Raw genomic sequence first — 15,557 nt, 5'->3', positions numbered from 1 at the left:
TTTATTCCCTTACATAATAAACGTTCTTTTTCTTTCCCATGTGTTTTTCCCAGCCATGTGGAATGCACTAGGGTTCCTGTCAAAGTTCTCCAAAAGTGGAAATTCAGGGCAGAATTTGCTGTTTTGTCAAACAAGAGAATGATGTTTTCCACATCCACCTTGCTAATGTCAAGGTCTCTGTGCATTCATCAAGAAAATGCTATTGTGTTTTCAGTGCCATTTAAACCCCTTTATGTTAAATAATGCTGTTCCCTCCTTGCTGATTCAGGCAAGGGTGAGCCCAAGGACATTCACATACAGAGGGTTCAGCGGTTAAACTGTATGTGTAAACCAGCTTTTTGAGAATGTATGCAGCTTTGCTGCATGCCCGTGACACAGTTCAACATCAAGTACTAAAAATACAATATTTGAACAGTGTTAAAGATCACAAAACCCATGACTTATTGCAACTGTAAATAAAAACTCTATCACAAAAACCTTCATGAATATGAATTATTTCAAACACTTGAAAAAACATTGAAGGACCAAATAGCACAGAGTTTTTGAGAGACAAGGTGGATAGGAATAAGAGCAGGCGGACATGTGCTACAGGTGTGAATGCTTTTTAGCATATTGTTGTTGTTGTTCAGTCATTAAGTCGTGTCCGACTCTTCGTGACACCATGGACCATAGCACGCCAGGCCTTCCTGTCCTCCGCTCTCTCCCGGAGTGTGCTCAAGTTCATATTCATTGCATCGGTGATGCTATCTAACCATCTCATCCTCTGCCATCCCCTTCTCCTTTTGCCTTCAATATATGAAGCATCAGGGTCTTTTCCAGGGAGTCTTCTGTTCGCATTAGGTGGCCAAAATATTTGAGCTTCAGCTTCAGTATCTGTCCTTCCAATGAGCACTCAGGGTTGATTTCCTTTAGGATGGACTGATTTGACCTCCTTGCAGTCCAGGGGACTCGTAAGAGTCTTCTCCAGCACCACAGTTCGAAAGCATCAATTCTTCGGCGCTCAGCCTTCCTCATAGTCCAGCTCTCACAGCCATACATTACTACTGGGAAAATCATAGCTTTGATTAGACGGACCTTTGTCGGCAAGGTGATTCTCTGCTTCTTACTATGCTGTCTAGGTGTGCCATAGCTTTCCTCCCAAGGAGCAAGCGTCTTTTAATTTCATGGCTACAGTCACCATCTGCGGTGATCTTGGAGCCCAAGAAAGTAAAATCTGTCACTGCTTCCATTTCTTCCCCTTCTATATGCCAGGAAGTGATGGGGCCAGGTGCCATGATCTTAGTTTTTTTAATGTTTCAAACCAGCTTTTGCACTCTCCACTTTCACCCTCAACAAGAGGCTCTTTAGATCCTCTTCGCTTTCTGCCATTAGGGTGGTATTGTCTGCGTATCTGAGGTTGTTGATAATTCTCCTGGAAATCTTAATTCCGACCTCTGATTCATCCAACCCGGCGTTTCTCATGAGGTACTCTGCATATAAATTAAATAAGCAGGGCGACAATATGCAGCCTTGTCGTACTCCTTTCCCAGTTCTGAACCAATCGGTTGTTCCATGTCCGGTTCTTACTGTTGCTTCTTGACCCTCATACAGGTTTCTCAGGAGACAGATAAGGTGGTCTGGTACACCCATCTCTTTCAGAATTTGCCAGTTTGTTGTGATCCACACAATCAAAGGCTTTAGCGTAGTCAATGAAGCAGAAATAGATGTTTTTCTGGAATTCTCTTGCTTTCTCCATGATCCAGCGAAAGTTGGCGATTTGATCTCTAGTTCCTCTGCCTCTTCGAAACCCAGCTTGTACTTCCGGTAGTTCTCGGTTCACATACTGCTGAAGCCTAGCTTGTAGGATTTTGAGCATAACCTTGCTGGCATGTGAAATGAGCGCAATTGTGCAGTAGTTTGAACACTCTTTGGCGTTGCCCTTCTTTGGAATTGGAATGTAAACTGACCTTTTCCAGTCTTGTGGCCACTGCTGAGTGTTCCAAATTTGTTGGCATATTGAGTGCAGCACTTTAACAGCATCATCTTTTAGGATTTTAAATAGCTCAGCTGGAATATTGTCATCTCCACTAGCTTTGTATAACTTCAACCAACCATCCTGTGGATATCTAAGGTTAGATGTAAGAATCTGAAATACAGTATCTGATGTTTGGACAGGCTTGGCCCCAGAACATTTTAATTTAGAAATGAAGTACTACATAGTACCATAGTTGTGGTAGAAGCGACACCTGTTAGAATTCCTTCTTTTTCACACCCTGTCCCATATCAAATCTTCCAAGCTTCTATTATTCCCAGGACAACTCCCATTAATTTCTGTAAAATCATTAAAATCTTTCCCTAGCAAGTCTACACACATGAGTAATAGCTCTGTAGACCACTATGGATTTGAAGGGTTGGGTCCTGGATTATTTTAATTCATTTGTTGACAACAGAAAGGGCAGAAGCACTTATTTAAATGTCACTAATTAAAAGAATACCAGAAGACACATCTTTTAAATTAGCTGCAAAATGTACATGCGCACGCACACTCACGCTCACACTCACACACATGCAGTGCACTTTGGTAGATTCGAGTGTCATAATAAATGCCAAACTATTGTCCTGAGAGCTGTTTGTTGCCTGCATTTGCATTTCTGCATCTCTGCCTACAAATATATGTGAACACAGAGATGGAATCCATGATGGGATCAACCATTATGCTAAGTACTCTGTAGAGTATTCGTCTGAGAATATCTATTTAATCTATGTGTAAGCTGCCCCTCAGTAACAAGACTCTTAGGGTGGTGTACAATTTTAAAATAAATGAAATCAAATCATAAAAATAGAAGCAGTAAAATCACAGAAACAATAAATCACAGAAGCAGCAGCAAAACAAAAAGAAAAACCCATTAAAATCTAATAGCATTATAGAACAACATTGGAACTAGCTGTAAAACTTATTAGAATGCCTGGGCAAATAAGAAAGACTACCTGAATTGAAAATACATCAGATTTTATGGTAGTCAAACTTCTCTGAGGAGGACATTCCACATCTGAGGTGCCATGACTGAGAACGCCCTCTGGTCTGGTATCTTCCCATCTAGCTTCAGATGCGGGGGGGATCCTCACCTAGACCCAGCCGGATGGTTTCAGTAGAAGAATGAAGGGTTTGGGTAGACTCATATGGAAGAAAGCAGCACAATTCGGCTCCGACTGATTTGGAGGTCATCCAATCTGACTTGAGGGCTGAATCCAAATCTCTCATTGGGTATCACTGGAAATCAACAAAAGACTGTAACTTTTTTGCTGTTTGACAGAATTGGATGAAACATTTAGGGAATGTAGACCCTTGTGAGGAGATAAAACCTGTCAAATTTCTGATTAATAGATGTGGGGTGGGGGTTGCGCTAGGTGCCTTTAAAGTTTGTTTAAAAAACAAAAGAATTGCCAATAACTTTTTTATTTCTTGGCAGAATTGAATGAAATATGCAGGCATCATTGCCTCTACTGAGGAAATTGTCCTGCCAAGTTATAGATGAATAGGTGTAGGGGTTAATTATAGGCCTGTGGGCAGGGGCTGTCTTGTTTTTTAATCTCTGTAGAGCACTTGCTTAGTAAATTTTACATAGTTTATAAATGAGAAATAATAATAAGTTGTTGGGCTAACGCTGAGTAACAGAGGCTTGCCAAAGCCCACTTGGCAAGTTCATGTAGAGGTTAAAATTAGGGATGTGCTTCAAATTCACCTGAAACCCAGAACTACAACATTTTTATTAATGACTTGGAGGAGGAGGTGCAGGGAATGCTGATCAAATTTGCAGATGACACAAAATTGGGCGGGATAGCTAATACTTTGGAAGACAGAAACAACATTCAAAGTGATCTGGATAGACTGGAGCGCTGGGCAGAAAACAGCAGACTGACATTTAATAGGGATAAATGCCAAGTTCTGCACCTAGGAAAAAGAAACCAAATGCACAGTTACAAGATGGGGGATACGTGGCTCAACCACACTACAAGCGAGAAGGATCTTGGAATTGTTGTCGATCACAAACGGAATATGAGCCAACAATGTGATGTGGCTACAAAAAAGGCAAATGTTCTTTTGGGCTGGATTAATAGAAGCATCGCTTCCAAATCCCGGGAAGTACTAGTTCCCCTCTACTCAGCACTGGTTAGGCCTCATCTGGAGTACTGTGTCCAGTTCTGGGCACCACACTTTAAGAAGGGTGCAGACAAGCTGGAGAGGGTTCAGGGGAGGGCAACCAAGATGATCAGGGGACTGGAAACAAAGCCGTATGAGGAGAGACTGAAAGAACTGGGCCTGTTTAGCCTTGAGAAGAGAAGACTGAGGGAAGATATGATAGCGCTCTTCAAGTACTTGAAAGGTTGTCACAGAGAGGAAGGCCAGGATCTCTTCTTGATCATCCCAGAGTGCAGGACATGGAAGAATGGGCTCAAGTTACAGGAAGCCAGATTCTGTCTGAACTTCAGGAAAAACTTCCTGACTGTTAGAGCAATACGACAATGGAACCAATTCCCTAGGGAGGTGGTGGGCTGTCCCACACTGGAGGCCTTCAAGATGAGGCTGGACAGCCATCTGTCAGGGATGCTCTGACTTGGGTTCCTGCATTGAGCAGGGGGTTGGACTCGATGGCCTTGTAGGCCCCTTCCAGCCCTACTGTTCTATGATTCTATGGTTCTATAACTAAATCAGGCTGATTTGGACAGATTCAGGAGATACCCAGATTGAAGCAGGCTCCTCCAAAGTGGACCACATCTGAATCTGAACTCTCCTGAAGCTTTGTTAGTAATTCAGATTCAGAGTGACACAGAGACACAGAGAGTGTATCTACATCTCCAAGCTCTCCATATAAGGAAAACAGCAGGGTGGGAGAAGGGGACAGGGAGAAAAGGAAGTGCAGTTTGGCGCCTGTCTGCTCTAGTTTCCAATCACAGTGAATGTTTTTACCAGGGCTCTCCAATCGCTGCGCTTTCGGGCAGGGATGTTGGAAGTAATATATTTCAGGACTGATCCAGCATTCCGTGCTCTTTGCTAGTTCTCTCTCCCAGGAGCAGTAACGTTAACAGGTTTGGTAGAGTCTTTAGGACCCAGGAGGGTGTAGCATTGGGTTCTTGCTTGGAAAACACTGGATGTTCAGGTCTTTTTGCCTCTGTCAGTGTATGCTCCACATAAATCATCCATCCCATCCTATTGCACTTTCTGTGACGTTAGTGACAATTGAGCAGAAAACAAAAAAGGCTTAAACTGTTTGTCAGCCATCATACCTCCCTAGCCCCTGTGCCTAACCTTCTGAAATTTTGCCGTTTTCTTACCTAGGGACACCTCTGAGATGTATGCTGTTTTCATACACATTGCTCAAAAAAATCACAGAGGGGGGAATGCTGGCTGGGTATTATTGTCAAACACTTCTGCAGGGCACTGGGAAGGCTGATCTAGAGAACAGAGTGCTGTCCTAGGTGATTTGCTGTGTTCAGTACACAGTGGGCTGTGTCTCATTACATGGTAGAAGGCCTTTTCTGCTGTGGCACCCCAGCTGTGGAATGCACTCCCTAGAGAGGTTCACCTAGTGCCTAATTTGTATTCCTAATTTGTATTCCACATCACGAGGTGAAGACCTTTTTATTCTCCCAGTATTTTAGCATTTTAGCTTCCTAGTCTTTTAGCTTGGCTGTTTTAAATCTGTATTTTAAATCTCTGTATTGCTGCTAGGGTTTATTCTGGTTGTATTGTTATATTGTGGCTTTAAGCTTTCATATTTTATATTGTTTTATGCTGCACCTTGTGGTTTTAATTTTTGTGAACCGCCCAGAGAGCTTCAGCTGTTGAATGGTATAGAAATTAAATAAATAAACAAACAAACAAACGGTAAGCTGCATGGGTATTTTAAATGCACAGCAACATTGTAGGGTGGCCAGATCCTCTTGTTTGGGGCACGGGGTGGTTTGTTTTTGCAGGGAGGCAAGCACCCAAGGTCAATCTTTCCCTGTCCCACCCCCTTGTATCATGATAGTGCATGAGTATAAAGGCATCTCACGCAACCATTGTTGAAAGGGAAAAGACAACCACAAGGTGAGTTTTTCCTTTTTAAGTCAGAATAGTGGAAGCCACAGCAGGTTGATTGATTCACTGAGAGATTGGAAAAAATACTGCCTGCTTGTTTTTTTCTTTCCATACATGGAGAAGGCTAGAAGCTTCTTCTTTCAAAATAAACAGTGAAATCCTAAAGTTCAGGCCTGGGGTATACCCGAGTATACCTGGAGTATGCCTTGTGGATGAGGCATTTGCCTCCGAGCCAAGAAGTCTGAGTCCAAACCCTCCAGGAGCCAGTGCCTGTCAACCTCCGGCAACCATTCCACAGTGCTCTCTGGGTTCCAAAGCAAAGTATACCACAGCGGCTGTGTGGATTATCTTTCAGCTCTGTCAGACAGACAGCGTTGCTTTGTGCAAGACTAATTGATGGGTCTGTTTTCCTCCAGGCATCCATTGCGATAGCGTGTGTGTGCAGGGGCGCTGGGGACCCAACTGCTCCATCTCCTGCCACTGTGAGAATGGGGGATCTTGCTCCCCAGAGGACGGGACCTGCGAGTGTGCACCAGGCTATCGAGGACCCATGTGTCAGAGAAGTAAGGCCCTCTGAGCTTCTGCCTTCATACTTTCCTCTCTGGATCCAATTTGCTAACCATATCCCTAGTCCCAGCTGCTGTGTTTTCTTACGACATATCCTCCTTCAAACCCCCTGATGTGTTGGTGAAAAGTTATGCAGAAAGCATCCCTGTGGAGAAAGGCAATGGGGAAGCGTGTTACTGAAACTCCTACAGCAAACATGGCCGACAAAGCAGAATTTGAAGCATACCTGGACAGGAGCGGGAGGATTCAGGGTCTGGCCAAGGCGTAGAGACAAGCCTTGACTGAGGGCTTCCACGCTGCACTTCAACATGCTTCATGGCTCAGTAGACTAGAGGCAAAGCCACCCTGATGATGGTGGCAGGGGGCTGTGCATGTATGGGACCATGCACTAGGGTGGCACAGTGTCATGACGCTGGCTTTGGTTGTCCGTCCCTATTCCTGCTATAAGGATTCCCTTCCTATGTTGTTGATTTGACATGGTGACCCTGATTCACAAGTTTCTGAAACAGCAACAGTTATTCAGACGTTTCCTCCGTGTGATTGTAATCATGTGCAGCGGGGAGGGAGCCACAGCGACTGGCCCTGCTTCTGCCATTGTGTCCCTGCTAGCCCCCACCCCCACCCCAACTATGTGTTGGGGGCAGGGAACATCAATAAAGGGTATGGATGTGTGGATTGTGGGACTGGGGCTGGTGGGTGTGACCCCACACTCCCCCTCTAGATGTTTCCAGTTGTGTGGAGGGAACACCCACATGGGACTACTGAGTTTGGCCTGGATTGTGTAATTAAGGTCCTAATGGCTCTCCTAAGCACCAACTTCTTTAACTCTGTAGATAACTTTTGCTATTGAGCAAAATGTCCTAGTTCACTTCCCGTCCCCTCTTGATTTCACAGATCACACTTGCCACCGGCACACGCTCCTCTTTCCAATATAACTTGTAGCTGCTGTTTCTTATTCAAAGCTGTTACTGCACTGACCTCTACACAACCGCCGCTAATGGCCTTTGGGCACTTCCATTAGGAGCTCTTCTTTCCTGGTGCCCACAGTGCTTCTCTGCAGCTTTAAAAGTGCTCTCCGAGCCCCCGGATGAGGCCCTCAAAGAGTCAGGGAACCAAGGGAGAAATCATTTTCACAAATTTGAAATCCCGGGGGTTTGAAATGTGAGTTGAGGAAATAGAAACTTTTACGGAGAGAGGAGAGAAATAACAGCTTAGTTCTATCAGGTGATGGTGTACAGGCCAGAAGGGCATCCAGCGCTCCTTCATTTTATCCAGGTAATCACACTATGTAGCCCAAGGTGATCTACCGGAGCTCTGCTAGGAAGGGAGGGTGGTTGCTTGTTCTGTTACGGGCAGCCTAATTATGCCATGAATCGCACATGCACCTTGTGTGTCCCTTGTTATCAAGTCCATCCCTGAACTGAACATTTATCTTTCAAGTTCTTGCTCATTACTGGCTTTGACAACTGTTTTGTTTCTGGCAGCACATCTGTGACTTGAACATGGGAGCTCCCTGGTAGACTAGCTCTGGGAGGCACTGAAGTGTACCTTGAGAAATTAGGGCGCTGTTGAAGGCAGGCAGGCAGGCTTCCAACACCGGATGCCTGCCTTTCTCCCACCTTAATTCAGGCAAGGGCAGCGGGAACTCTGTGCCTCAGATGTCAGAAGTTTGGGACACATCGTGGCCGAGCAAAAATCCAGCACATGAAACCTTTCCCATTACTCAGATTCAGAGGTGGGAAAAGGTTCACCAGGCAAGTGTCTTCTTCTGATGCAGCTGTTACTGGCACAGGAGCCTTGGCAGAAGAAGCTGGCAGCTCCGAGGCTGCAGACTGGCGATTAGAATACATTTGGGCTTTGATTGTTCTTGCCTTGTGGATTTTGTATCTTCAGGACTTATTGCCAATCGACTTTTAAGAGCCAGTCTGATTAGTGGCCTGGGAGTCGGGGGCTCAAGTCCTGCTTCAGCCATGTGTTCAGTGGGTGGCCTCGGGGAAATCAACACTTCGTCTGTCTCAGATCCATATTGTTGATCTACCTCCCAAGGTAGCTGCGAGTACGAAGACTGTAATGTGCTTTAATCCCAGAAAGTGTGCATTGTTATAAATGGCAGTAGTAACCATGAGGGCTAGTGTCTTTTTTTTCATTTTCTCAACTTTTTAAATTTCTTTTATTTCAGTTTGTCCACCTGGTTTCTATGGGCATCACTGCAGTCAACCATGTCCACAATGCATTCACAGCACTGTCCCTTGTCATCATATCACAGGACATTGCGATTGCCTCTCGGGGTTTTTTGGCCCAATCTGCAACCAAGGTATGATCACTCGTGATTGTTTTCACATATGGTTTCATATGTTTATGAGCAACTGATTGAAGCCAACAGAAATGTTTATAGGCCAATTGCAAGCTTACCATTTAAAGAAATGGTTTAAAGCCTTTGGACTTCTAGATGGGACAGGGGGTGGGGGAAGACCTGTTTTACATCATAGGCAAAACTCAAGTAAACACTTAGCCTATATTTTGCAAATAAGCTGTATGCTAACATGCATAAACAAGGCATAGCTTAGGATTTAAGTGCAAATGAAATGTGGCAGATATTATAGATTCACCCAGCTACAGCCAGCTTGCATTTCTTTGCTGTCAGTCCCAGCACATCCTAAACATACAATGGCACTTGTAAGTTGTGCTGTTATTAAACATAAGAGGCACCTGTCAGTTAGTGTGGAGTGCATGAGAACCCAGCACAAATTGCTGTGCAGGAACCTTTCAAAAATAACGTTCTAGAATCAGCTTATTTGAGATCGTTAACAGGCCATGGATGAACAGTGCGAATGAACACCTCTTTGCATGCCAAAGGCCCCTGGCAACATCTTTGGTTCAAGGATCTCAGGGAGCAGCACTGGGAAAGACCCCAGGAAGCCATCCCTGGTTGGAACAGGCAATACTGGACTAGATGGACCAAGGGTCTGGCACAGCATAAGGCAGCTTCGTACGGTCCTATATTTAGAGGGATAGTTATAGCACAGTTATAGTTATAGCGTACATTTATTGATTCATTTATGTTTAATCCATTTCTTAGCAGTCTTTCCCAAAGCAGCTTACAGCATAAAAACAATACAAACATATCAATAACTTTGCATGCAGAAGGTGGTCCCAGGTTCATTCCATGCCATCTCTAGGTAGGGCCAGGAAAGACCCCTGCCTGAAACCTTGGAGAGCTGCTGTAAGTCAGCATGTACGAAGGGTGGGCAACTTCCAGGGGTCAGTGAGCCACATGGCCCCCCAGAACCCACTGGGGGCCACACCACACACCCTCCCAAAGTTGCTTTTGAATTTCTTGCTGCAGAAGCAAAAATTGCAGTGATTTTGCAAAAAAAAAAAAAAAACCAAGACACACAGGGAGCAAGTTTGCAAGCAGAAATACACTCCTGCTTCACAGCAGGGGTGTGGGTAAGAGGGCCACTAAAAGACACGTGGGGCCACGTGTTGTCCACTCCTGCTGTAGGCAAATCTAAGCTAGGTGGACCAGTGCTCTTACTCAGTATAAGACAGCTTCCCATGTTCTACAAAGAGGGCTGTAGCTCAGTGTTAGAGCACATGCTTTGCATTTGGAAGGTCCCAAGTTCACTTCCTGGCATCTCTTGTTAAAACGATTTCAAGTACCAGGGCTGGGAAAGACCCTTCTGTGCTGGATACGTTGAAGAACCACTGCCAAGCAGAGGACAAAGTACTAGGGTAGTACTCTCTCTGCTGAACATACTAATTATGGTCTGACTCTGTGTAAGGCAGCTTCAGATGTTCAGCAGAGAGGTTTCTTTCTTTCTTTCTTTCTGTCTGTCTGTCTGTCTCTCTCTCTCTCTCTCTTTCTGTTTCAAAACCACCAAATTTTGATCTATCTAATGAAACTGATTGGCAGGTAGTACAGATCAAACATTAGGAAGTCCTACTTCATGCAACCCTTAATCAATAAATGTTAAAAAAACGTTTTAACTCTTTTAACCTGCTGTTTTATTCTTTTACCGTGTTGTTCACCGCTCCGAAATCTTCTGAGGTGGAGCGGTATATAAGTACTGTAAATAAATAATATATTAAATGTGTTGCCCCAAGTTGCAATGATGGCCACTAAAGCCATGATGGCCAAAGATAAGGGTTTTTAATGCATTACAATTTTTAAAATGAACTAACCAAGGATTAAATAGATTCAGTTTATTAATCAATGGCTGTTAAGCATGAGAACAAAGAATGGACTCCCATATTCAAAGGCAGTGTACTTCTAAGGTCCAGACACTGCAGACAAGGTCTATAGCCTGTAGACTAGCCATTTCCTGGAGTCAGGAGCCAGGACAGCCATATCCTGTGCACCTCCTTGCCTCTTCCCCATGACCAGATTAAGTTGCACAGATTAAATTGCATATTTTGAGCAGGTTGCAGAGTTCAACTTTTCTTAGCTCAGAATTTGGACAGCATGTGGACAATGGAATCAAGACAACTGCCAATAAAACTCCCTTCTTAATTAGTCTTGGGAGCAGGCTGAGAGCCAGCTAATGAAAAGTCAGTTGTGGTCCAACCTCTGCAGAATACCCAGCATGCTCACTTCAGTCATATGTGGACTTTTAGAAGATGTCCTGTCTCTACTTACCCTAGAGAGCATCTGGATTTGAGATATCTGGCTGGTACCTATTTGTTCTAGCCTCAGTCACATGCCAGGTCACTCCAGTGTGCTGAAGTTGTGATGATGATTTATTGCCTGTTGGTCTCTGAGTATTTTCTATGTGGAGCTTTAACAGAGAGTATGGCTGCATTCAGATGTACTGCCAAACCATGGTTTAGCTGTTATGCGGACATGTTTATCCTTGCCCCCGGCTCATGCACTTCTCCCTCTTCTCTGTTCCTCTGGTGTAGATGTGAGGAGTTCAGAAGCTTCCATTTCAAATTATCCACAGTTTAGCATGTCATCTGAACCTTATACTGTGGTCAGTCTTAACTATGGTTAGTGAAAACAGATCAGCTTCATAAACTATGGTTTGGAAGTACCTTGTTTCCACTAACTATAGTTAAGATTAATTATGGTTTGCCCATGTTCCAATGACACAACACATTATGTTTTAATTAATCAAACACAGAAGCAAAAGTTTCCAATCTTCATAGCCATGACAGAGGGTGAGGAGCACACAAGCCCAGGGGGAAGCTAGGCTTGTTCACATCACAGTAAACTATGGATTGGATTAGTGTTATGTCTAAACCAGCCCTGTGCTTAATAGCTCTGCTAGGTCCCCAGTCTTTTGTGGAAGGAAAGAAGGAAGGAAGGAAGGAAGGAAGGAAGGAAGGAATTCAAGCAAACAAAAAAGAAAGGAAGAAAGAAAGAAAGAAAGAAAGAAAGATGAATTCAACTATTTTTTAATGACTTGCTTTTCTGCAAGTTACAAATTACACGCAGTGCTTAGGCAAAATTGTTAAACATAGATTAAAAAGTAACATATGTTTTCTTTTCTCCTTGCTACTTACACCACCAAAATATATACCAATTAATATGAAACCAAGCACTTCACTTTCCCTTTTCAGTGAACGTGTCTGTATCAATGTGAAAATCTAGCTGTTTTCAAAGTCTCGAGCAAACCTAATTATCTCATTAAGCAAAATTCTGTTTTCTTGATTTCAATCTGTTGAGTCTCCCTGCTTTCCCTTTGAAATGTTGATCCACCCAGCAGAATTGCCATAAAATATTCATGTTCTAATTAAAGGCAGTCAGTGTTGCAATTTGTCATAATGTGCAAGCATATGATATATACTTTTCTTTTTAAAAATGAAAAAAAAAGAGGAAGACTGGAGGAGAATGATGCAGTTTAATATTTCACTTTAGACTAATGTGATACTAATAATGCTGTTTCGAACTGCAATTATAATGGTACATACTTTTCGGTTTTTTGCTGAGCAGAATGAATCGTTAGAACTAAGTGGCAAGAAGTCCACACAGGCAGCCCTAGAGACAGAACCGGTCTTCACCTGGTGTGCCGCAGCCCACAGCTGTGCCATGACCTTAGCTAAGATGGGCCACACTTCCTTGGTCATTCTTCTTCGTGGTCTCAGTGCATCATACATATGGGATCTGCACCTGCACAGAACTCCATTTGAGAGCCTTCTGTAGCTGAGAAATTTTGGCAGGAAGCTGAGCGATTTTTGTGGTCCCCCTATCCCAGTCCTCATGCCCAGAGCGTGCGGTCCTGCTGCCCTGTTAGCAGCCTCGTGAGGAATGTTCTCGCCTTGTCAGACTCTATGCTGTGCCTTATCCTGCTTTTTATGTTCTTATTTATTCTCCTTCATTCTTTCTACTTCTTCCCTACGGATTTTGTGTTTTCTTCTCCATTGGTCAACATTCGTCTGTTCCCTCAGGGCTTATGACCCTGCAGGCCTCCTTCTGTGAATGCTCTCAGTGTGGGAATAAGTGCCCCCCCCCCCCCGGACAGCCATACACTCTGTTTGCTTTGTCTAGCCAAGAGGCATAAGGTGGACTCCTGTACATTTGGCCGGGTGTTCACCAAGCAGGCTCACTGGACCTGCTCTGCCAGGCTTTGCATGCTACTGTGGATGGAAGCCTTGAGGATGGTGGCATCAGACCTCAAGGCTACTGTCCAGGGTCCTCCTCCATCTGCTCCATGCAGGTGCTTGAGGGGCCTCCTTGGTGTGGATTCCCCTGCTCAGGACTCAGTTTCTCTCTCTGACCCTGTTGCCCTGCCTCAAGACTGACTTCGGTTCAGTCATCCACTGATGAGGTAATTAGGGCCTCGGTACCTGCCTCCAATCCAACAGCTACTGAGGCACTGAGGCAGTTACGGAGTTGCCACCTACACCCAGCCAGTCACTTGATCTTGTGGCCTGTATAAGGGCCAAGACTGTTGCCCACACTAAGAAGTCTAAGCTGCCCCAAGGCTAAGCTGCCCCATCCTGCTGAACAGAAAATGGAGGAGAAGGAGAAGAAACAACCCACCCACTCTCAAGTGACTAGTGCGCATTCTTCTCTGCTTGTTCTGGCCTGGTACCATTATCCATGGTCTCCATGATGGGAGTCTTCACCCTGTCAGTATGCAGATGGGGATGCACCTGGGAGTTTTGACAACGGAGCAGACGGGGATTGGAGTAGAAGGTCGTACCACCAACGCCAGTGGACACCCTCCTTCCATCGAGGGCCCCACCACTGCCTGCAGCTCCTGCACCTCTGCAAACTCCAACCTTGGCCCAGAGGGTGTTCGAGATACAGTTCAATGGCCACACTGTCCAGATCACATCAAGCAACACCACGACAGTCTACTTCTTAAACAAACAGGGTGGTACCCAATCACGCACCCTTCGCAACCTTGCCATGAGGTGGGGATGGCCAAACTCACCCCTACCCATGCCACTCCCCGGACCCCTGCTGGCCGTCTGCCCCAGCTCGCTATGTGTGGCGAGTTGGCGGGTGCTCTGCGGGTGCCTGGTGAGTGGGCATGTGGTGTCCCACTCCTCCGCCAAGCCAGCATTTTGCAAAAAATGGCAGCTTGTCCTTTTAGTTAAGGGCCCTTTTGCACAAATGGCGGCTGTAAATACACAACATTACAGGTGTAAATGTTTTACAAGGCCTGTTCCGAGGAGATTTGGAAATCCCCAAGACTGTTCCTCTGTTATGAGGGACAATGCAAGGACCACCCAGTTTTCTCTCAGCGTTTCTCTGAATGGCCGGTGCAGGTTGTCCGAATGTCCTATGAGCTCACAGGTCTTTTGTTGCCAGAGCCAGTATGGGCGCACTCCACTCAAGAAGTGTCAATGTTGATGGTTTTCCTGAGGGGTGTCCCGATTCTGAACCTCTGCCGTGCTGCCACATGGTCCTAACCATTAACTTCATACACCTTCATAGACTGGATGTCAGGGCACAAGCTGATGCTTTCTTTAATTGGGCAGTTCTTTCTTCAGTACTTACCAGTAAGTTAGCTTGTTATTCACCCATATGTGTGATGCACAGAACCATAAAGAAGGAAGTCAGATGGCTTTCCTATTACTGTATTTCTTTGAATGCTCATCTGTGCATTCACACCAACCGACCACCATCCCCTCTTTGGTGCCAAAATGTGTGGTTCCTTTTGAGTTTGTGGCCACAACAGTCTCATGGAACTGAGGGAAAGTAGCAGAACCATGGCCTCTGGGCATGCGAACTGGGATGATGAGAGCAGGTTCCTGCCAAAATTGCTCAGCTATAGAAGGTTCCTGAGTGGGGAATACATGCGCAGCGCCCATATATGTGAATGCGCAGATGACCAGTCAGAGAACTACAGTTACAGGTAAGCAACCTATCTTTCTTCGAGGAGGGAGAAGGGGAGAGAAAAGGACCAATCTAGGTAGTAAAGGGGAGTAAAGTATAAATAATATGCTGGATGAAAGATGGGTTGTAGGTTGCGGATAAATGGTTTCTTGGTGTGGGAAAGGTGATGCCCACAGCTGGAAAAGGAGTAGTCAGAAGGTTTCTGGTGGACCACCTACTTCTTGTTGGGTGCTAAGATTCTAGCAGGAATTTCTTATATTCTTTTATTTATTGCTTTAAAAATATTTATATCCCAAGACAAGTCACAGTATACAATTTTTTAAAAAAGCATCATAGCAAGAGCAAAAATTAAACAGGGGCGTCAATGTTTAATTGATTAGCCTGTGAGATCAATTAAAAATCCTTTAAAAGGTGCCCCCTGTGGTTCACTGTCATGATTTAAATTTACAAAGCAAGAGTGAACGCTTGGGATATTTTAACACTTAAGGCATAAGTAATCTGTGTTATGTGATCCTGAATTGGAGTAATTGCTTAAAGTGGACCCAGACACCTTAGAGGCTGTGTTAGTTTATTCCTTCCTAAAGAAGTCTTCCATAGACCCAAACAACTGTATCAACTATCATCTCTGATCACCAAACT

At 44.6% G+C, this 15,557-nt stretch overlaps 1 protein-coding gene across 2 annotated transcripts in view; it reads left to right on the top strand.

The window, feature by feature from the left end:
- The window catches only part of MEGF11 (multiple EGF like domains 11), a 432,367-nt gene that overhangs the window by 374,456 nt on the left and 42,354 nt on the right, over positions 1-15,557 (top strand). For both annotated transcript variants that reach the window (XM_084817481.1, XM_084817482.1), the window contains exons 15-16: positions 6,478-6,624; positions 8,808-8,942. In XM_084817481.1, coding sequence (XP_084673607.1) covers positions 6,478-6,624; positions 8,808-8,942 — 282 coding nt within the window. The remainder of the gene's footprint in view (positions 1-6,477; positions 6,625-8,807; positions 8,943-15,557) is intronic.

Source organism: Heloderma suspectum, chromosome 11, assembly GCF_057233095.1.
Source record: "Heloderma suspectum isolate Gila_16-S chromosome 11, 16-S_ref, whole genome shotgun sequence".
NCBI classification, from domain to species: Eukaryota; Metazoa; Chordata; class Lepidosauria; order Squamata; family Helodermatidae; genus Heloderma; species Heloderma suspectum.
Note: the sequence above shows the minus strand (reverse complement) of the source record. Positions and strands in the feature narration are given on the sequence as shown.